We start from the raw sequence: 25,170 nt of genomic DNA, 5'->3' as shown, positions 1-25,170 counted from the left end.
CATCAACAAACAATTACTCCACACCAACCCCAACACTGAATTGAATACAAAAGTAAAAGCGCTCGGCACCCCTCCTTCCCCTCCTACCACAGACCCTCCATTCCCACTAAGCCCGAATCCGAGCAAACAGGTCTGGAAGAGACGACAAACCGATCGTAATTTTCTATGCTTTTTACGTGCAAAGAAAACGGACACGGACCAAAGGTCAACAAAACCAAAAACAATCCCAGTCTGTTAAACAACCACCAAAACCCAACCGAAATCCCACAAACAGAAACCTCTCACCAACCCACAAACGTATACAATGCAGCGTTCAACGTAACGTGAAAAGGACACGGACAAAAAGGCCAACAAAACCAAAACAACAAAGCTCTACAAACCAGCCCAAAAAAGACAACTCCAAACCACAATTGTTTGTAATTTTACTGTGGGCTACGCCATCTCATTCATCACCAAGCAATCTTGCAATGACCAATCATCGATACTGAAAAATATTCTTCTCGATACAATGAAATAACGACACGATGTTTGATATCCAGTAATGGAGATAGTATATTGTTTCTTAAGTTACAGGCAAATTGTACACACCTCAACAAATTAGTATATGTTTGCCTAGTGAAAGAACCTGGCCGCGAAAACCAATCTGCCAAACGAAAGATCCGCTCTCCACCTCGGTCTCCTTGCATTGAGACTGTGACTGTGTGATCATCGTCGGGTGTGTATCACCATTCCCATCGAAAGGGAACAGATACTTCACATGATCTTAGCCAAAAGACCGAGAAGCGATTCTATTCATAAGTTGGCATTTTGACGACGAATACCAACGTGCTCAGTTGTTGTGTTGCACGTAACTGGACAACACGACAAATGTTGTATTTTCACTAGATTTCGGGTTATACTAAGGCATTTGGTTTGCAACTCGTCTGTTCCATCAGGACCCACCGTAACTATATTATTGTTTGCATTTTTATTTGATTTGCGACAGATATCTGTCAATGAAAGGTGGTCAGGTGTTTAAGGTCATTCAAATGCCAAGAAATATACAAGAGCGACAGATGAAGATCCACTGGAAAAAAATTGTCATCTGTTATATATGATAACACAACAATAGAATATTTGATTTGAAATGTAGAACTGTATGCACAGAAATATAATCAATGGCCGAATAATAATATTGATTACTACATGAACAGTTAAACACTAGTTATTTTAATAAGTGTATGGGTGACGAACTCCTACTATACAAGAACATTTAAGAACGCATTGTCAATAAACTCTTTATCACCTTATGAAATAGGAGGTAAGAATTTAATAATTCATTTGTTTTGCAGTGGTACAGCGCCATCTGAGACTAAATGCTAATGAGTACCGGTACCTAGTTTAAGTTTTAATTAATAGTAACGTATAGATTAACATAAATAACTTTGTTCGATAAAACTAAATAGTTAAAAAGATATCACATGTGACTTTACGATACAAATGATGCAGTGATACCCACCCCCTCTTACCGCTCACTGGCAGCGAAGATATACAAGTGCAAAATTACCCGAAGATTTTCATAAATATATGTAGATATGTTTGGAATTGGTTTAAAAATATTTAGCACACTAATATTGTATGATCTACTTTGGTTGAATTTTTTTCGCGAAGGAATTGATCGATAACATCGCATAGTGGAAGTTTCGTACAGGGTGCATCACACATGTGCTGTGGGCCCATTAATATAATAACTGTGCACACAGTTCAGTGACGGTAATATATCATACTGTGCATTATACTTTTTTTTGCGTATATTCATTCAAGACTCGTGAACTCGCGTCGTGAGGTTGATTTTATTGTAAAAAACGAATTCCGAATTCAATAGAACGGCTCACGAATCTTGGATAACATAAACACGAACCCAATAGAATGTAGAGTATGTAGAGTATATATTTTTTGGTGACCCGCCCTGCGGGATCCAAAACGTCACGGCCAAGTGGCACTACCCATCCATCCCATTCTAACAAACAAAAACTCAAGTCAAGCGAGCCAAAAAAGTATAAACGCCCGCCGACCTGCAGAGGCAGACCTCCAACCACCCGTTCAATTAAAATCGTCTTCAACCTGATAGCGAATGTCACACTTCACCGCCTCCAGGACTGCCTGCTAACTGGCAAATTTTCCCTTAAAAACTTTATCGCATCTATCTCTCCAAATTATTTTTCCCTTCAAAATAGCACAAACACAAGTATGTTTGTATCATAAGTAAGGTCAACATGTGATCCAAACATGAAAAGTAATGTTAGGGCGTTTGAAGGAAAACCCCGTAACTAGATTTAATTAAGTGTCAGTGTAAAACTCAGTGTATGTATTCGAACATCCAAGCGATGGCCATTATTGATGCTGACGTAACGAGGAAGCTAATTTTCCTTAGCACGGCATGTAATTCACAGCGTTGTTGGATCATACCACTATTTTTTTTATTTATTAGAAAATAACACTAGGCAACCAACATGGTCGAATTTTAGTTTCATATACCTCGATCATAATGATATACTAAATTTGAAGAAAATACCGAACTTATTGGATAATACACATGGAATTTCATGACTAAAACATTTCAAGATGGCTAAAATTGCATGCTTAAAACGCCTGACGGGTAATGTGGTCCACAAATGAATATTGGGAAAATCTATGGAGTCTCAGTTTGACAATTGCAGTCTTATTTTGAGTAATAATCAGTAGATTTAGTAAATTTGTTGAATATAAGAAAAAAACTGTCTCAAATTGGTATTCGTGTGAGCCTTAAAATCTTGCTTAAATATGTGTGGTAAGTACTACTCCTTCAGTGTTGAACCGAGTTGAGTAAAATATAATTTATTTGAATATCACCACTTAAACATGAATCATATCTTTTATAAGCTTAAGATACAAAACATGTTTGAACTGCATGTTAAAATAAAATTTAAAAAAAAAATTCAATTTCGGTATATCACCACAGACATCAGCAGACTACATCAGCAAAAATAGCTAAAACATTATTAAAACTAAAGTTTCAAATGAATTCATTGTGACCTAACTATAGGGATATCATTTCATTAGCATCCTGATCAGTTTCATTTTTATTCCATTGAAAACCAACACAAGTGTGCCAATGTGCAGGCAGTACTTGAGAACGACTCTCTGTTTTGATGATAAACAGCGCTCATCGCTTTGCAGACATTTGCGAACAGTTTTGCATTGACTGCGGTTACTACACACATCATAATTACTGTTAATAATTGTCACTCTACCGTAATATATCGATATGGATTTTTTGTGTACTTTATATTATTCCTTTATTTTTCTTATCGCGTTGTCTATTTCTGAGGACATTGGATGTGATTATCACTGTAAAGATGGACCTATAGTAAATTCAACAGACTGTTATGTGGTTGTAGGCTGTGACTTATCATTTCCAAGTATTTCATTTTCATATGAATATAAATATATATATATACTAAGATTACATTTGAATTTTACCGAACTGGCTACCGATGATACTGTTCCTAGAGGTCCCTTTCTTTACTCTGGTACGTTCCGGTGGAATGAACACCATACTTATGATCGCTATCTTTTCCAAGTTGGCTACCTGCTCTGGCATCCATCGACATTCAACCAGGAGATGCTGGAACATATCATATTAACCTAGCAGAGATTTACTATGACGGGACTGACAGTCCAATTCTCTTACAACACACATACCGTCTGTTTGGTAAGCTGCCCCATGGATATCATAGATTTTCCGGACCTAGACTATTGGGTGAAAGTAGGAAAGACAAATGGCAATGACATGGATAATTTTGTCTTCACTTTGATTCAATTTCGATGAATTATGTTATCGCAGTATTTGAATGCTATCCGTGTAGAATGAGATTGATTTAAAGTTAGCGGAATCGTTCTGTTTAAATACGCATGGAAATTTCCATGGGGTACATGTTGGGGGAGAGAGAATTGCACTGGAGAGAAAGAATATTGCATAGCTCATATTGAAGTTATATTGTAAGATGAGGCTTACTGAGTAAGCCGTTATATTAGTGGTCCTTTAAATTCATTTCACTGTTTCTCTGTAAACCTCATATATTCCTCAAGTCGGTTCACAGAGAAGCCCGGTATGAAAAACTAACATTTAGCTCTGCAAAATATGTAATATATACTTTCATGTCGTCTTTAGAACGAGCTATGTACCATGTATTTTATTAATTAATTAATTGTATTTATCCATGAACTTTTATCCTCCTTGTTGAGTCATGAAAGGTCAATAAAGACTATACTTGATTTTACTTAAGCCTAACATATAAAGATGTAATATATCTACAACTTGTCAAGAATAAAAGACAATTGTCACGAAGGAATGTCTCAGGAGAGAGAGAGAGGGAGTGAATTTGACAAGTAATTATTAAAATACAGAAATATATTCATTTAAAGGATATACAAGGCTCTCAAATGTATGCTATTTTCAGCCATGCGCAATTGAAGTTCAATATACACATGCGTTAAATGCATGCTTTCAAGGATAATTATACATTTAGAGAGTATTACAAACATACAGTTACGGGCGCAAGTCTCCGACGCGAGGGATCTTTAAAAGTTGTTAAGATGGAATGATTTTTTGTTTTTTGGTTCTTTTTTCTTGGCATCTCTCTGGGATCATGTTATTGTGACGTCACTGATTGTTATTCTCACTGCATAGATAAAGAAGTAGTACTTCGAAAAGAATGTTACGCTTTTGTAGGATGTGACTTCTCGTTCCCGGATATTCCTATTAATGAAGACTACATTAGATTATATATATATATATATGAACTTTATATACATGTATACGGTTTACGAGTGGCAATGAACTTCACCGGTCGTACTACCGGAGAAGTTTCTTCTAAAGGAATCTTCTCATACAACGGTATACAGTGACGACTGAATCATACAGTTAATCGATATTTATTTCAAGTTATGCTAGAATATCTGTCGTACTACGGCGCTAATGTTACTAAGGCTGATTTTTCGTTCTCCATCTTAAACCTTCAACGAGAGGATGCTGGTACTTATCGTCTGTCATTGACTGATGCTGACTCTCCGTATACTCTTTACTCTCATCACACCTATCATCTCTTTACAGTCTACCAGCCTTCTACACCTCTTGTTTGTCAAGGCCCCTCCTCGTCTGGCTCTTACCGTATAACTATATCTTGTTTAATAACAAACGGGTTTCCACCGATAAATCTGGAAATGATTGAGCCCGACGGCTGTGCTTTTCAGAAAGATTACACGGATGATAACGGTATTCAAGAGCTTTCTATTAACGTCATGTCTTGTGATCAGAACTCAGCCGTTGGATGCATCGCTACTCAGGAACAGCTGGAGTTCTTTTCTACACCGCAGTATTCTGGTCGATGTGAGTTTAACATCTCTAAAAGTAATCCAGGTGAGTTTCTTGTCATTTTTTATTATCAACCGTGTACGCAAATGCTATGAAAGAGAAAAGTGTCTATGCATTATTTGTATAGCCATCGCTTAACATATAAATATACCCCCCACCCCAAGAAGAAAAGAATCGTTCAAATTTAACAAACTATTCAAGACCAATTTCTGAATACTAAATCGCACCAACAGAAGCTTTTACTTTTCTAACTGCTTATTCCCCGTTAATGTTGAAGTATCCAATTTTAATCCAAAATGACTTTAAGCTCAGTGTTTCCTTGCACGCGTTGCTCCGAAGTCGGTGGGCTGGTGGGTATGGTTAAGGGACTTCTTGTTTTTCATCCCAAGCTCCATTTTACAGGCGCCTCCTGGTATTCCTGTCCTGTCATTGCCAGGTTCATATTTGTAAACGTTCAACGCTAACTTACAAAAACATGTGAACTTTCTTCAAGTGATATTTATTGATAAGTACAGTGATACAAAGAAGCCTTGTTATGTTGTTTAATAGTCTTCAATTTTAAGAAACGGAGACCCTGCACACAGTGGCGGATATAGCTACATTAGAACATGTTATAACCATGGAAGACGGCACAATTGCATGATTCACATAAGATTTTGACCTTAGAGCCTAAAATAAAACTGTTAGCCAGCTGCTTATCCACTAGAGAGCCTGTGTGGGAGAATGTGTAAAAGTAAGTTGGCCTGACGTTCGATTCTAGCAGGATCTTCTTCAAAGGCTAAATGACAAGTATTAGGACAAATATTAGGACAAATATTAGGAAATACTTATAACCTTTGTGTGGTGACCTAGTTGAGACAGCATATTTTTGTAATAAAAAGTGGACTGTTGTTACCGTTTTGGTATATGTCGAATGGGTGAAGATGTAGTGTGGGCTCATGGTAGATTTAAATAGTGGAATAAGCGACATTGCTTGCCCTACGTTCACTATGTGAAACATTCTGTCATATTCAGTTCACATCCGTTTGTTTTTTAAGAAAACCACCGACATCTCTGCACAACCTTGTCAGTGTGACATTCGCTTTTCAGGTTGAAGGCGATTTTCGTTTCATTTTTTAAGATTTCACGCAGTATTTCATTGAAATATCAATGAAATTTCGATTCTTTAACATTTAAAAGTTACTTGGCCAAGCACCGGGCGCAAAAGCTTTGTACAGCGTCAGAGGATTATTTCGCATAACCAGCGTTTAGTTTATATTTACCTGTATATAAACACATTACTGTCATATAGTCATATGGTTTGCAAATGGAAACTATAAAAGAGATAACTCGTACATTTGTTATCATCATCCATTCTCTGAGAGTAACAAATGGTAAGCTGAGCATTGAAAGGATAAGCGAGAAAAATAAACATTGGTTCTTTGCCTTCTACAATCAACACTCCGAAGACAGCTTAACATGAATTGAGAAATACCTATATTATTTCACTGAATACTGTGACCAAAGTATTTTATTTTCCTGTGTTAACACTTCCGTGCATGCGCACAATCCTTAACCTCTTCTAGAATACCTTCTGTCTACTATTGGTTTCTATCGAAAGAAGACTTCACTGCAAAGTTAGTCGGCGGTCGCTTTAAAGCACAGCGTAAACATTGTTAAAGACGACACTGCAGATTTAGACAGCGGTGTTCGTAACGTACAGGATAATCATTGTTAAAGATCAGATATCTTTACAAATGGAGATTTTACAATTTTTTATTTTACTCGTCGTAATGTCCCAGTAAATGTCAGTGTCTGAGTGTATCGATTGTAATTTTAATTGTCAAGATGGACCAGCTATCACATTGACAGGTTTTTATTCTGTTGTGGGATGTGACTTTGCCTTCTGAGATATTACCTTTTCATATAAATATGAATTATATATATATATATACTTCGATTTCAGTTGAACTTCACTGAGATCGCCCACATCGGAGTGACATCTACCCGTACTTTTGATGAAACTGAGCTGTTATGGTCAAATGGTGAGCATATATAGTCAATCAATATTTGTTTTAATTACTCACTTGAAAATTATTCATCGCATTTTTATGATTTTGGTTTTACAGTTCTAAACCTCCAACCTGAAGATGCTGGAACGTACTTTGTGGCATTGGTCGATTATGATCATAATACTATACATGCTACTCTCCTACAGCATACTTACCGTATGTTTACAATTTATCATCCTCTTTCACCTCTCCTCTGTGACATGAAAACTCTTACTTTACTTCAGAATTATAACTTTTACTTTGAACTGACATGTTCCAGACCAGACAAATATATCCAATTGTTTGTTATTGAAATGAGGGAAATTTGAGAAACACTATTATTCACTTAAAGGTAACATTTAATGTGTTTAAAATTTATATTACCTCGTGTAGTGGTAATTCAACAGTTGGCTTTGTCGCTACTCAGGGACACTTGGACTTCATGTCCATCACCAGTTACTCTAATGGTTGTGCTTGGGAAGTTCCAAAGACATATATATAAACAGGCAGGAGTGAGCTGGGGATATTCCCGAAATTATTGGCCCAGTAAATTGGGTTGCAGTAATAAATTGCTTAGCACTCTTTAAATTATATTTCGTGGGAGAGTGATACTTTTTGGCATCCTGGTTGGAATAATTTCTCCGTCGACAGGGCTGGTAATAGTACCGCATAATGTTTTAAACTTATGCACACTCCTCGTCGGCTTACAAAAGAGACATGGGTGTCTTGTAATGTTGTTGTTCGTTTTTCATGCAGTCCACAACTTACTATCACGCACAAGATCAATTCCGTCTCATTAAATATATGAAAAGTATTCTAAGGTCAAGATTGTCTTGCCTCACAACATTTTCGTATTTCAGTGTTTTTATCCCTCACAGACTCAAGTATCAAATACGTTTACATCCATGTACGCATAAACAGTGAATTATTAAAGAACAGTAAAACGCTCTCAGGTGTTTCTACTTATCATATATCATAGACTGATGATAACTCGCGTATACACTTTACTCTCATCACATCTAACAACTCTTTACATTATACCAGCCTTCTACACCTCTTATTTGTCAAGGCCTCTCCTCATCTCCATCCTATAACACGTCGCCCTATCTTGTTCAATAACAGACGGGTTTCCACCGATAAATCTGGAAGTAATCCAATGCGAGGGCTGTGATTATCGGAAACATTACACAGCTAATAACGGACTATAAAGAGCTTTTAGTCTACGTTACTTATTGTGATCAGAACTCAACCATTGGACGCATCTGTACCCAGGAACAGTTTGAGTCCCTTTCTACATCACAGTACGATGACATATGTGAATTTAACATCTCTAGAACCGATCAAGGTAAGTTATTACTTTAAGTCATTACGTTATTTGAACGGGGAAATGTATCTTAAAGAAAACAAGACTGCGACATTCTTTATGAAAATTTCTAGTTCAGTATTTGCATATTTTATTGCTGTAACATTCATTAGTGTAATATTAACACTAACATTATAACTGGTATTTTGTGTCACGAATATAAGTTTAATGCTATAACGATCAATGAATACAATCATCACATTAATGTTCTTAACCCTATATTCTGAACCATTTAATGTAAAACAATATTCAAAGAGAGCTTCAAATTGTTGTGTATCGATAGACGTATTCATTTGTTAAAGCATTTGAAAAGCATCTACATAATTTAATTCAAAGTTAATAAAGTTAATATAAACTATAAAAGGTTATTGTAAAGAATGGTTATAAAGGTCATTCGTGAGAAAATGTAATTGCCACTTTTTAAAACTTACCATGCTTTCAATTGTGAAAGTAAAACATAGAAGTGTAATTTCTCTCCTGTTTTTCCTACAAACAGGCTAACGATTTGAATAGTTGCTTTGATTCGTGAACAAATCACTTCTTTAATTGATTTGTTTTTAATCAATTTCAAACAATGTTTAATAACGAAACAAACCACACAAAAACAAAGTATTTTTTATGATGCTCTCATTAATAAGTTTAGTGATTAACGACTGTCTCGGATAAACAGATATTTTTCTTTGTAGGGATTCTTTTCAACACAGTCCAGACAGCTCGGTAGTTACGAAAAGAGTAACAATAAAATAAGTAAGTTTATGCCATTGCGAGTTTCGCAGTGGCTGTTAAATGCATTTAAAAACTTAAACAATTATGCGAAGGAAGAACGTATTGTGTTTTTTTATGAACAAAATATATTACGACATGCTTCATCCAATTCCTAATTTGATTAATTTGTGCCAAATATAACTTCTTCTCTTGATAGGTCATTAACTACTTCAAAATAAGAACAACGTTGCTGTTATTACATCACATTTAAAATATAGTGATTTATTTCATAGTAATACTATTTTTGAACCCATTAAAAAAGTGCAATAACATATATACTTGTGCTTAAAGCATCTGTTTAAGTTAAATTTAATTTTTTTTCAATGCCATTATTTATTAAAATTCTATTAAAAATGTGGTTGATTAGGTTGGATAAGTAAAATTATAATTATAATTTGTTTATGTACCGTGACATGTAGTCATTACAGAATACAGAACAGAATTAAAAGAAAAGAGAAAACGGTCGAAATGGACTGGAGAAATCACAATCTATAAATTTGTTAATAAAAACAACTACATTCAGTTGAGATTATATAACTGGAAAATTTTCATGTTTTTCTAAGAGTGCTTCTTTTTGTTACTCTCATTCTCCCATTACAGCGCCCTCTAAACCCGGGGCACGTATCCTCCCTTGTCCCCCCCCCCCTCCCAGCAACGCCACATGTATGTCGTGCCATTGATCAGCCCAAACGGCTGCGTAAGCTGAAAGTGAGAAACAGGCGTCAATCAAACCTCCGAATATTGTTAAAACTAATTTAAAATCATATAATAGTACTTAATACTAATATAATCAGTAAAGTGGTATCAAATAATACGTGTATGTTTGAATCTTGTTATTGTGCGCTTTTTACGTGCTAAGAAAACGGACACGTACCAAAGGTCAACAGAACCAAAAACAATCCCAGTCTGTAAACAACAACTGAAACCCACAAATCTCTCACTAACGCAGCGTATTTGTTATTACCTTTGGTTAGCCCAAACAGCTGCGTTAGCTGAAAGTGAGAAACAGGCGTCAAGAAGTTTCAAAATATTGTTTTACTGATTTAATTGAACTATTGGTGTATTGGAGACACCTCTCTGATGTAACAGAGGTTCACAAGAAATAGTGTCATGTTAAATGGATTTTCGATTTGCTTGTGTAATAAACACAACTTAGATTGTTAACATTTCCAATGCCAGTTATGAGAAAAAAGACTTTCAATATATTTAAAATGAGTATGCTCTGAATTATGAAAGTAAAACCAGGAAGCAGAATAAGTGTCTATATTACCTTTCCTACGAAAACAAGTTACCCAAAACTGTTTCGACCAAGAAATGAAATCACTTCCTTCATTTATTCTATACAAGATCAAACTATATTCGAAAAGGAAACAATGAATATTCACCTGACTTTTTTATCATTGAATCGAATATAAAAGACAAAACTATAACTATGCTGAACTAATATTTAAATTGTTAAATGAAAATGAATGGCAACCACCATTTCAAAATTAAGTGTATTATATGACAAGATAATCAGAGAAGAGAAAATGATAGCATTTATTATATAATATACCTTTACACACCGATCCTTATGGTAGAATACTGACATTTGACAATTACAAGTATTTTCCGTCGTTATGTATATTATAGTTGAGGGTTTGTAAACGTCTCTGTGGTTCTGGAAATATCATTTTTAGTATTTGTGCTAGACTCTATAGACAATCGTTTGGTGTTCAATGTGTTTCTTTTATCATCATTTCTGATCATATTTTGCTTTAAGAGACCTTTCTTGGTATCGTCTGGCTAGCCGTTAAGGTCAAAGAGATTTCAAATTATTGATTATTCCGTAGGACAGAATGAGTATTCTTTACGATTCCAGATGTGCCGTTACTTCTTTCCTCGGTTTTGTACATATCCTTTTGAGTGCTTTCTGATTTTGTGATATTAGTTTTTTTTTTATTGACTCAAGATATATTATAGGTGTTTAAAAGGTTGTGGATCTCTTCCTAATGGTGTTTGGGACAATGTGATGTCGTGTTTTAGAGAACTAGTTTACGCTGTAACCAAGTAAAATTCATTATTTTATGTTTTAGCGCTGTTTGCGTTCATAATTAGTTATTTGGGTTTTGCTTTTATCATATTGTTTTGTTTTTTTTTATTTGTGATTCAAATTCATGAAGCGTATTACGGTCTGGATAGATTGCTTAGTATTTGTCAATCTATATGCATTGTTTCATAATGGTGTTTAAGTTATTTAAATTAATTTTACAGATGATCAGTATGCGGTTGGCGCATTATTTACAGATATGCTATAGAAAGCAGGATCAACTTTTAAAAGCATGACCCAACTACCAGCGGTAGAAATCATCTTATATCAATTCTCCGTATCACCGATTCCCTTGACTCTAGGTTCATATTTCATCGGGCACTTCGCGGACCTCTCATGAACTGACAATTTCTCATTGGTAAGGTGTACAGGTTGCTCGCCGTAAGTGTCCTCTGATATCCGCCGTATAGCACTTATCCACCGTAGCATTTCACTCTGTGCTAACCAAAACGCCTCGTTTTACCTGGAATAGCTACGGTTTTAAGAATCTACTTTAAATAAAAGTTAACTTACGGTGGTTGACAGATAAGATAAACTTCAAATCTCAGTGAGAGGACCTTCAGGTAAAAAGTCAGACTACAAAACCGTGACAGATTAAAGCACAAATATCAAGCATCCTACTTGCTTTTGTTTTGTTATTTATGATTTCATTGAACTGAAATACACAGCAATTTTGGTGAATTTATCGCGAAAAGAAAAGAACGAACGTTTTCTTCACAATTCTACGCACTTTATTTCTTCCATTGAAGTAGAGTAAAAAGAGAGTAATAAATATAATGACTGTAATACTATATGAGGGTGTACATCTAGGTAGTCTACAGTCAACCAACACATGTGTAATGAGAAGAAGAGAAACAGTTTCTAATATGAATAATATGTTCTTCTTTTTACATGACACGCACAGTCACGACGACATACATCCCCACGTTGACACACACTATACGGTCTGCCTACATCTTTATCTTACTTTTCTCGTCTTTATATATTTGCTATGTCTCTATTAAAATTACACAGAAGTCTCTGTGATTTGTGGTTAGTCTATTTCCAAAGCCTAATGACGCTTATAAATTCAGCGGATTGAGAGAATTGGAAATAAATACATCTAATTCACTTGAAATGGTTGGCTAAGGCTTCTACTAACTGTGTTTTGTCTCACAAATTTACACCATTTAGAGCAATACAGGTAATTATATATAATCTAATCATTTAAATAAATATCATTCATTTAGAGTAGAGAGCGAGGGCGTCTCACACACACAATGCGCAATGCGTAATGAACAGGCTTTAAATGTATTCATGTTGGCGTTACAGCGACACATATTTTGTATTCAAAGAAATGTAACGGGTGAGATGAATAAGTACTTCGTACTGATAGATAAGCGATCTAATTGTGTTTCATCTCGAAGAACTTTAATCATGTTACTGCTTATCGAACTATTAATGATATTTCTTTCTTTCATTTTCCTCGTTGCAGCATTCATCATCTTTCTTCGGGATCGGCGATATGACATCGGTGAGCTTACTTACGAGTCAAGAACTGTAGAACACTGCTCTATATTAAGTTCTATATCGATCGCATATGTATGTTGTTATCACAGCAGCTGATTTTATGAGTGGAGGTGTACATTACTTCCTTATTTCAACCTAACATCACAATTTAAAAGTAGTTATTAGTACTGTTGCGCTTAGACTTAATAATAAACCTACTTTATAGTTTACAAATGCATTAGATTGCACCATTTTACATAAGGATGCTCCCAACAAATCTTCCCTCCTACACGGGAGGCAGCTTCATCGACCGAAGAGCTCATCCAGTTCCTGAAAAAAAATACGGATTCGCCCCAATTTATAGTTTGATATCTCTTACGAGGCACACAGGAACATATGAAATAAAACCATCTTTGTGAGACAGCAGCTATTCTTGAGAGATGATGTTGGGGTAGAAAGTGATATTATAATAAATGAGAGGGCCAATTCAACTGGCTGACCAACTTTGAAAATAAGAACGTTGTAAAAGAGAAGGAATTTTGGAAGACGTGACAGTTGTAAAATAACAATATTGTTTAAAAGTTAGCGACTTTAAGACATTATTAATATTCTTTTAAGATGGTAAAAAACTATCAAATTAACGAAATGGAAGAAAGAAAGTTGGTTAAAGTAGGAAATATTGGAGGGACTAACATTCCATGTTTCACACAACATACAGTAAGTCGTATAACTCGATGAAGCAAGAAATAATATAGATCCTTTTATTAAAAGAGATTTAATAGATACTGTGAAACATGCCGTCGAATTTGTTAATTTCATCTACCCATAAACAAATGTGAGGTATTAAAAAGACATATGAAAATAATAATAGAAATCAACAACGTGTATAATCAAAGTCTTTTAATACACATATTATAATAAGATTGGCCAATCGTAAGGAATGCGTGTCACTTATCGTTCACAAATATTAGTTTTTGTTTTGGGTACGTGAAAACTATCTTTAATTAACCTTTAAGAATAGCCCAAAGACGTTATGTCAATGACAAAATACAAGAAGCATTTTACACGTAGGAGCTTAAAGACCACAAATTGTCATTCAGAAACAAGAGATAACTTTCTCTTGAATGTGAGGGCGACATTTTAGTATCATAGACCTTATTGTAAAAAGTTTACAATGTAAATATCGAGGGCACTTGCAATGCTTTTCATTTATAAGAATCTATAAGAGTAAAATATAAAGGTCTTTGGCAATGCTTCCATCGCCTGGTAACATCTTGGTGCTGGGATAATCTCCCGAAAACGTAAGACAAGTATGGAATGTATTTTTCGCGCCTCAGACATACCGTCAGGGACGGTGGCTCAATGCACTAGTCCCTCAACCGCCAAGGTTCTTAGTTGCGTAAAATGAATAGAAAAGTATAGTTAGTTAAAAGAGTAAAAACAATTGGACGGCGAATATTCGCCCCTTAAAATGAACCGCAATGACTGTCATCTCTAATACTCCTTTATCTCATCAAAATGGCAGCCCCTCAACACTGAATTCAACCCATATCTCTCCTAAATGGAGCAATTATTACTGGTGAACAACACACAGCATCAACATGTTTAAGGTAACTTTGTGTTTGCTGAAAGTCATTTCCATACACACACTATGCAAATACCATTAGGGGATTAGTGCATTGGATATGCAGCGTTAACCTTCCCCTCGCCACCGTCGGAACTGAGTAGACAAGGAGTGGAAGAGACGAATCGAAGGTAACTTGAAATAACAACCTGATTAATTCAGATAATCAACCCGGTATCACTTAAGTTACACAAACATAAGATAGTCGCTAGTTTCGGTCAATGTGTACTGCGGTATTGACCGTTAAAACTCAGTACAATTCAAGTGTTTAATCTAGTTCAATTTCATTTCAATCACTGAATCAATAAAAACGAAGACATAAACTTACTCCAGAGAGATAACATGAATATAGATAAATATAAATGAATAAAACTATGCAGGGTGTATCAAAAATATGCTAATTGATTGAGGTGACTAGGGCTGCTGAGAAAGTTTAAAGGAAACATGTAGATGAGAATCAAAAAAAGATGAAGAAGAAATAACAATTCTCTGAATGCAAAAATGACCTCGCCAGAAAAAATAACTACTACAATATACTATCTTATGTACATAATTAAGGGAACCAGACTAATAGTTTTCAGATATTAGGAACTTAGAAACATCGTAAGAAATCTGAGATGTATTCCTCATGAACGACTTTGGTCAGAATTATTACAACTCATTCGAGACCAAGCTTCCCGGCCTATATGCTGATATTCTCACTTAGGGGGTATTTACGTAATATTTACTCTCAGTGGTTCGGAACCGATTGTTATTGGTTGTAACTTTACTGTGCTGTTTACGTGATCCACCCAGATGAATTCAAAACGTCACGGCTTAAATGCGTTCAACACTAAACCCTACCCGTACTTTAACTAAACTATAGCAACAAACAATTACTACAAACATACAACTGCACCCCCCCCCCCTTTGCACACACTCACCGAACTGAACACGAATCATCTACAAAAGTAAAAACGGTCGCACCGTCCGTAGGTCCTTTATTACCCCAAACCAGAATAACAACGGCCCTTGGAAACAGGTCTCGACAAGCCGACAAACTGATTATAACTGGTTGTTATTTTACTGCAGGCTACGCCATCTCATTCACCACCAAGCAATCTTACAATGAGTTGTTTAATTGAACAATCATCGATACCAAACCATATTCTTCTCGATACAGGCGAATTGTACACACCTCGACAAATTATTATATGTTTGCCTAGTTGACAAGCTATTCTATGCATACTTTCTCAGAAAAGTCACCCAGGAAAGAACCTGGGCACGAAAACCACACTACCAAACTACCAAACGACTGATCCGCTCCCAACCCCAGTCCCCTTGCATCGAGATTGTGACTGTGTGATCATCGTCGGGTGTGTATCACCATACCCCTCGAAAGGGAACAGATACTACACATGATCTTAGCCAGCAGGCAGAGAAGCGATTCTATGCATTGGTATTTTGACGAAGAATCCCAACGTGATCAGTCTGCAACTCGTCTGTTCCATCAGAACCACCGTAACTATATTATTGGTTTTCATTGTTGTTTGATTTGCAATTACAGGATATTGCGACAGATGACTGTCAATGAAAGGTGGTCAGGTGTTCAAGGTCATTCCAATACCAATTGCTGGATGTATATAAGAGAGACAGATAAAGACATTCCACCCGAGATATTGTCCTCTGTAATATATGCTCATAACAATCGATCTCCTACTTGAAAGGAACAAGAACATTCAATAACACATACTCTATCTACTCTTATCACCTAAAGAAATATGCAGTTAGAATTCTATAACTTCCTCTTGTTATATAGTGGTACAGCGCCAGCTGAAACTAAATGCTTATGAGCATGGTTACTAGACTATTTTAATTGTTAATTAATTGTGTTTCATTGATAAAAATAAATGACAGCTATTGAAACTACGTTGTGCACTTTGACGTTCTGTTAATGCTTTTTTGGCAGTCATCACATGGTGTCCTGTGACAGTTATGTATTAAATTGCGTCACAAATTCATTACTGATTCGTAATGGATTATTTTTCATTTAGGAAACCTCGACTTCAGGCCATTTAAAATATACACAGAATTTTATCGGATCCCATTGCCATAGCAGGCATTTAAAGAAGCAATAATGTTTCTGGGTGTGGGTGGGAGGGGGGGGGGTGTGTGGGGTGCATGGGAGGAAGAGATATATTTCCTTCTATAAATTGTGAAGGGGCAGGAGTTTGCTTCTCGCCTCCATTGTTTAGCACGGCATGTACTCCACGGAGTTGTTGGATCATTCCACTTTGTTATTGAATTATTAGAAAATAACACTAGGAAATCAACATGGTCGGATTTTTGTTCCATATACCTCGATCATAATGATTCAATACACTTGGACAAGCTGCAGAACGTATTGAATAATACACATAAATATTATCAATAAATTATTTCAAGATGTTTTTTTATTATTATTTTTTTATTCAAAAAGGGGAAAAAACATAATGTAATAAATGTTATCTTTGACTAATCAACGCGTTTTTTGCTTTCACATAAAAAGTTAACTAACTCTATACGAATGACTTTGGTCAGATTTAATAAAATACATACAACCTGCCTGTATAAAGTCACAACAAGGTGCATCTAATGGTTCCAAGTTATTAAAAGCAGATATTAATATTACTGTAGGCCTCGCGATGTACTGCATCATCAAGCTAATCTTGCCTCAAGTTAGTAAAACGAACCATATTCTTTTTGAAACAGGTGACACGATAAAATCTATTAAAAATTGGAGACAAAATGTGTTGTTTGTATTATTGCTTGATACAATCACAGGAGACTGCTACAAAGAAAGCAATTATCATTGGAAAGTGGTCAGGTGGTCAAGATCATTCCATGGTGAATAGCTATAGATGGTGTATGATGATATCCCATTCGGGAAATTTCCCCTTGAATGATTTAAGAAAAACTAATGCAGGAAAATATTATTTCATTTTAAAGGACCACTTTGTATGGATAGAGCTTGAATCAATAGCCAATTATGAATAATTACCTGTAACACAAACAGTTAAACTCACACATACTCTGAATAGACCAGACGATCTATTACGAAAACACTTAAGCTTTTGTATTAAACTTATTTAAATAATCTTAGGTTAGATTTCACACAAAGAAATAATGTTCACTTTGAAATGGCGGTACAACGCCATCTAAGATTGAATGTTAATGTGCATGATTAGTCTCAGTTTTTAACTAATAATGGCTTAAATTAACACAAATAGTCACTTCGTGTTGACCTGATGTCTCATACTTCACAACCAATTGGTAGTGTTTTTCAAATAAGATGTAAAAAAGACATGTTAGTTATCGCCTGCGACTGAACCATCTATCCCAAATAGTGTAACGTCTTGATTTAGACAGTTGGCTTTCGTGGAGTGCGGACGTGTTTTCGCTCTCGCTCTTCATCTGTTACAGCTGTTATTGTACTGTGCTGTGCTATACTTCCCGCCAGGCGGGTGTGATAGCTTGTGTTCGTGTGTTTTCCTCAGTTCGTATATCGTTTGTTGTTTCACTATCCTGTCTTTTGTTTGTTTTGTGTTACTCCCCTGTGGCCTAGCCACCTTCGGTATCATGGCATCGCGCCGTGATTCTCGGATAGTTAAGTTGTCGTTCACCGGTGAACAAGCTGTTCCACCGGTGCAAGTTTTTAGTATTTTGAAGAGCAAGGGTGTTGTTGTGCCTGGAGAGGTTGATGCTTTGCAAGCTCTCCAGGGTCGTAATACGTACGATTTACGTTTTACCAGTGACGTGACCCGTCAGAAAGGTGTCACGTTGCTGAGTAACGTCGAGGGGATGACAGTTACTCCATACGAGCGATCCGTATGGGTAACTATCATCCACGTAGGACTAGAGGTGCGGCAGGAACTTGTCGTAACGGTTTTGGGTCGGTTCGGGGCTGTCAAGGCTGCCAAAATGTGCTCCTATGCACAAGCCCCTGGGGTGTTGAACGGGCACCGACAGGTTCGGATCGACCTGAAACAGGACATTCCCTCCTTCCTGTTTATAGCAGGGCATAAAGCCCACGTGCGGTATCCCGGTCAGCCCCGTACCTGCTTCAGGTGTGGGGAGACCGGGCACGAAGCCAAGGGCTGCCCAAACAAGAAATGTGGGCGCTGCCTTCGTCTTGGGCATGATAGCACCGCTTGCCCAAACGAGGTTGTGTGCTCACTATGTGGGAAGGAGGGACATGTCTTTCGAGCTTGTCCCTCCTCTTATGTCTCTAGGACTAAGAGTGGGGGTAAGTCAAGTTCCGACGCACCTACTACTTCACGAGAGGAGGGGGAATCTGGTGGGATTTTACCCTCCCCTGCACCTGGTTCACCCTCCCCCGTCGTTGCAGACCCCAACCCCGTGCCCGCACCGAGAAAGTCTCCACCAGCTTCCCCCATCAACTCGTCCAGTTCCGTCCCCAGTCCGCCGCCGGTATCGCCAGATCCGGAGGCTTTGTCTGACGGAGAATCGGTGGTCATCGATTCTCCGGAGGTTCTGTCTGACAGCGACTCCGGTGAGTCGGTGATCAGCGAGCCGAAACGTGCCACTGGGACGAGCTGGTACGACGAAATGGGGGAACCCTCTCTTAAAAGGTCGGCTTCAAGTGACGACTCGGACGACGATATGTCGTCAAGGGCGCGCTTGAAGCTTACGGAATCGTCGTCTTCGTAGTTTTGCCCCACTGCCCTCTCATGGCCCATACATTTTCAGTTGCCACTTTGAACGTGAATGGCATGAGGGATCATCGCAAGCGCAGTCGCATTTTCCAATATTGTAAATCAATGGAGGTCGACTGCGTTTGCCTGCAAGAAACACATATTTTGGAAGAAGATGTCCCTCTATGGGCTTATGAGTGGGGTGGTGAGCTACATGCTTCATTTGGTTCGTCTTCATCCTGTGGCACTGTCATCCTTCTGTCAGCTCGTCAGGCGGGTTGTGCCACTAGGGTGGAGACGGATCACGAGGGCCGATTGGTTTGCATTCTATTCAAGTATCCACAGGGTAACATCGCCATTTGCAATGTGTATGCTCCCAATCGGCCTTCTGCTAGACGAGATTTTTTTAACACGCTGCCTACCTTTGTTCCTGGTAGTGCGCCGTGTGTCATGGTCGGAGACTTTAACTGTGTCCCAGACTCGGGTCTTGACAGACTCGGAACTTCTGTGTCTGCAAGTCCCGACGCTGGGATCACAGAATTGGACAGATTCACTTCGGCACACCTTTTAGCCGATGTCTGGAGGCATATGCACCCGTGTAGTACGGTGTATACGTGGGTGAGGCCTAACGGAGAAGATGCCTCCAGGATAGATCGAGTGTATGCGCCCGTAAGTTTTACATTTTCGGGTTGCGAGACGCTCAGCTGTCCGCTCTCTGACCATGACACTGTAGTAGCACGTTTTGTTTTGCCTTCCATTTTCCCCATCGGGCGGGGCCTATGGAAGCTTAACTGTCGGATTCTTGGCGAGGCAGAGTTCCGCCAGGGTTTCGAGACCAGGTACAAAGGATGGCAAACATTGAAGCCGGCCTTTGCTTCTACATCCCAATGGTGGGATGAGGTCAAGTTGCGCATCAAACGCTACGCAATTCAGTATTGCGTGACCCGCGCACGGCGTCGAAGAGAAAAATTCTCGAAGCTGTGCGCGGAGGTGAAGTTTGGCGACCCTTCGGCAGTCATCGCTTTGCAGACTTATCTCGATGAAAAGTACCACGGTGCCCGCGTCAGGGCCCGTGTCGAAGCGGTGGAAGCCGAGGAGCGCCCTTCACTGAGGTTTTACCAGTCCGTTAGCTCATCGGCAGGTGACAGACGCGTCCCGTCTGTACGCGCTACTGATGGGACCGTGGTTAGTGACCCTCACGGCATTGTCCGCGTATATAAAGAGTACTATTCGAGTTTGTTTACGCGTGGCAATGTCGACTTGTCGGCACAGGCTGATTTATTGAGGGGAATCTCAAAAACCGTTCCCCACGATGTCAATAATATTTTGGGGGGCGAAATAACCACTGCTGAGCTTTGGAAGGCGCTTTCGAAGATGAAGAATGGCAAGTCCCCGGGTTCGGACGGGCTTCCGAGGGAGTTCTACCGAACCTTCTGGGCAATAATAGGACCCGACATCAGAGCCGTCTTCGAGGACGCCTTCCAAAACGGACTGTTAAACCAAAGTCAACGTCTGGGCATGATTACTTTGCTGCCCAAGTCTGGGGACCCCTTGGATCCCCGTAACAAGCGTCCGATCACCTTGTTAAATGTGGACTACAAGTTGCTGGCTAAGGCTTTGTGCAACCGCCTTGCACTGGCTATGCCGCATCTTGTGGGTGATCTCCAGACTTGTGCAGTGAAGGGTCATTGCATCCAGCAGAACTTGTGGTTGATGCGCGACTTGACCGACTTTGTTATTGAGCGTGATCTGCCATGTGCATTGGTGTCTCTGGACCAGCAGAAGGCCTTTGACATGGTGGATCGCGGTTTTTTAATGAATGTATTGGAGACGTTTCAGTTGCACCCGGTTTTTCGTAAATGGATTTCTGTTTTGTATCAGGAAAGTTTCAGTTCTGTTATCGTAAATGGGTTTTGTTCGGAGGTTTTTAACGTAGAGAGGGGGGTGCGCCAGGGGTGCCCTCTGTCTCCATTACTTTATGTTTTGTTTAGCGAGTCCCTCTCTCGTCTTTTGGAAAGGGACTCCAGACTTGTTCCATTCGTTGTGCCAGGGGGTGCCAAAGTGAAATGCGCTCAATATGCAGATGACGTGACATGTGTTGTTTCGAGTCTGGGCTCCTTTCGCGCACTCTCGCAGGATTTATCTATTTTTGAGAGAGCTACTGGGGCGAAGTTGAATCCAGAAAAGACAAAGGGCCTTCGTCTTGGTAGCTGGAGATACAGAGACTTACCATTCGGTGCGTCGTGGTCGGATCAGAATATCAAAATTAATGGTATATGGTTCGGCTACGATGCACCTGGTGATGTCACCTGGAGCGAGAGGGCTGAGGTATTTGAGAGCAGGCTCGAAACCTTTGGCACCCGCTGGCTTTCGATCCTAGGGAAAGTCACCGTAGTTAATCGTTTTGTTTCGCCCATCTTGTGGTACCCGGGCGCGGTGTATCCAATTCCGCGTCGCGTCCTGGTGCGGTTGGAGAGAGCGATATTTTCATTTATTTGGTCGGGTGGTACAGAGCTTGTCAAAAGGGCGGTAATGTACCAAAAACTGGAGAAGGGTGGGTTAGGGGTGGTTCATCTGGGAAGTAAGTTAACTTGTTTGTTATTTAAGCAGTTGTTTGTAGCGGTAACTGACCCAGGGTTGCCTTGTTCATATTTTGTACGTTTTTGGGGCGGTTTGCACCTGCGTCGATGGGTCCCGGCGCTGTTTAGCAACAGAGAACCGCATAGTAGTACTCCAAACAGGGTGGTGCGTGTCATTTGCTCCGCTCTGATTGAGTTGCCCCCTGTTGACCTGTCACAGCCGGCCCTCGTTCACAGTTCGTTGCGGGATAGGGCCTTGAATGCAATTTTTGTACAGGGACGTCATCCTGTCGAAGTATGGCGTTCGGTGCATTCAAGGCTGAATGGTTGCAGGCTCCGTGACCTTGCATGGAGAATTGCACACGGTGCCTTGGTGACCAATCTGAAAAGGTATCACTGGCGATTGGGTGATGGACTGTGCCCGAGGACCGGCTGTGACAGCTTAGAGAGTACTGCCCATGTTTTTTGGCATTGCCCCTTTGTTTTGAACTTGTGGGAGTGGTTTCAGTCCTGGACCGACCGTTTAACGGGAGACCGTTCCTGGTCGGTAAGACAGGGTTTTGTTTTGTATGGATTAGATCCTCCAGTTTGTTCCGTTGCTGTGTTGCAGCGTATTATTTATGTTTGTTCTGTTGTAAAAAAACTTATTTGGAGGAATAGATGTGATGTTGTTTTTAGGGGCAAATTTGCCAGTTGGCAGGCAGTCCTGGAGGCGGTGAAGTCTGACATTCGCCTTCAGGTCGAAGGCGATTTTCGCCGTTTATCTAGGGCTGCCTTTTTTGGACGGTGGTGTGCTGGGGAAGGGTGTTTTGTTTCGCTGCGTGCTGGTCGTCCTTTTGTAGTTTTTTAATATTTCAGTGGGGGGTTGGGCGTTTTGTCTCTGCAGGTCGGTGAGCGTATGTACTTTTTTTGGCTCGCTTGACCTGAGGTTCGTTTGTAAGAATGGGATGGTTTGGTAGTGCCGTTTGGCCGTGACGTTTTGTATCCCGTATGACGGGTCACGTAAAAAGCACGTCTTGATTTAGATCATGTTCATCTTTCCGCCAATGCCTACTGAGAAAAAGTTGAGCAATGCATCAACGATTACATTGCGCATTAAAGAGTCAACTAGGCCTACTTGAATTCACCAGTTGTTCATCACCCTATAGAGCAACACATTTTCCATATTATCTCACACACACACTTTTCACGTGACCCGCATGCAGGATCCAAAACGTCACAGCCAAACGGCAATACCCAACCACCCCATTCAGACAAACGAAACTCAAGTCAAGCGAGCCAAACAGAAACAGAAACCCTCCTCCCCAGCACACCACCGTCCAAAATAAGGCAGCCCCGGTTAAACGGCGAAAATCCCCTTCAACCTGTAAAGCGAATGTCACACTTCACCGCCTCCAGAACTGCCTGCCAACTTTCAAATTTCCCCTAAAAATTATATTACATCTATACCTCCAAATAAGTGTTTTTTTTTTTCAAAATAGAACAAACACAAATAATACGATGCAACAGAACAAACTGGAGGATCTACCTTATATAAAACAAAACCCTGTCCTGCCGACCAAGAAGGGTTTCCCGTTAAACGGTCGGTCCAGGTCTGAAACCACTCCCACAAGCTAAGAACAAAAGAACAATGCCCCAAAACATGGGCAGTACTCTCTGAGCTGTCACAGCCGGTCCTTGGGCACAGTCCGTTACCGAATCGCCAATGATACCTTTTCAGATTGGTCACCAAGGCACCGCGTGCAATTCTCCATGCAAGATCGCTGAGCCTGCAACTATTTAGCCTTGAATGCAACCGAACGCCATACTTCGGCAAGATGACATCCCTGTACCAATATTGCATTCAATTGTGAACGAGGGCCGGCCGTGACAGGTCAACAGGGGGCAACTCAATAAGAGCGGAGCAAATGACAAGCATCACCCTGCTTGGAGCACTACTATGCGGTTTTCTGTAGCTAAACAGCGCCGGGACCCATCGACGCAAGTGCAACCCGCCCCCAAAACGTACAAATATGAAGAAGGCAACCCTGGGTCAGTTACTGCTACAAACAATTGCTTAAATAACAAAAAGGTCAATTTAATTCCCAGATGAACCACCCCTAACCCCCTCTCTAGTTTTCGTACATTACCGCCCTCTTGACAAGCTCTGTACCACCCGACCAAATGAATGAAAATATCGCTCTCTCTCTCGGTAGCTCTCTCAAAGACAGATAAATCCTGCGAGAGGGCACGAAAGGAGCCCAGACTTGAAACAATACACGTGACGTCATCTGCATATTGAACGTATTTCACTTTGGCACCCCCTGGCACAACGAATGGAAGAAATCTCGAGTCCCTTTCCAAAAGACGAGAGAAGGACTCGCTAAACAAAACATAAAGTAATGGATACAGAGTGCTTTTTACGTGACCCGCCATGCGGGATACAAAACGTCACGGCCAAACGGCACTACCGAACCATCCCATTCTTACAAACGAAACTCAGGTCATGCGAGCCAAAAAAGTACATACGCCCACCGACCTGCAGAGACAAACGCCCAACCGCCCACTGAAACATTCAAAAAACTACAAAAGGACGACCAGCACGCAGCGAAACAAAACACCCCTCCCAGCACACCACCGTCCATAAATGGCAGCCCTAGATAAACGGCGAAAATCCCCTTCGACCTGAAGGCGAATGTCAGACTTCACCGCCTCCAGGACTGCCTGTCAACTGGAAAATTTCCCTCTAAAAACAACATCACATATATTCCTCCAAACAAAACATAAAGTAATGGGGACAGAGTGAACCCCTGGCGCACCCCCTTCTACGTTAAAAACCCTGAACAAAACTCATTTACGATCACAGAACTGAAACTTTCCTGATACAAAACAGAAATCTATTTACGAAAATTTGGGTGCTACTGAAACGTCTCCAATGCATTCATTAAAAAACCGCGATCCACCATGTCAAATGCCTTCTGCTGGACAAGAGAGACAAATGCACATGGCAGATCACGCTCAAGAACAAAGTCGGTCAAGTCGCGCATCAACCACAAGTTCTGCTGGATGCAATGACCCTTTACTGCACAAGTCTGGAGATCACCCACAAGATGCGGCATAGCAGGTGCAAGGCGATTACACAAAGCCTTAGCCAGCAACCTGTAGTTCAAATTTAACAAGGTAAT

The 25,170-nt window shown here is 39.5% G+C and overlaps 1 protein-coding gene across 1 annotated transcript in view; it reads left to right on the top strand.

Moving 5' to 3' along the window:
- The window catches only part of LOC139975684 (uncharacterized), a 113,097-nt gene that overhangs the window by 38,700 nt on the left and 49,227 nt on the right, over positions 1–25,170 (top strand). Inside the window, exons 7-9 of the mRNA XM_071983794.1 lie at positions 5,135–5,440; positions 7,341–7,419; positions 8,548–16,543. Coding sequence (XP_071839895.1) covers positions 5,135–5,440; positions 7,341–7,354 — 320 coding nt within the window. The 3' untranslated portion in view covers positions 7,355–7,419; positions 8,548–16,543. Of the gene's footprint in view, positions 1–5,134; positions 5,441–7,340; positions 7,420–8,547 lie in introns of the transcript that reaches the window.

The sequence above is a fragment of the Apostichopus japonicus genome, chromosome 11 (assembly GCF_037975245.1).
Source record: "Apostichopus japonicus isolate 1M-3 chromosome 11, ASM3797524v1, whole genome shotgun sequence".
Lineage (NCBI taxonomy): Eukaryota > Metazoa > Echinodermata > Holothuroidea > Aspidochirotida > Stichopodidae > Apostichopus > Apostichopus japonicus.
Note: the sequence above shows the minus strand (reverse complement) of the source record. Positions and strands in the feature narration are given on the sequence as shown.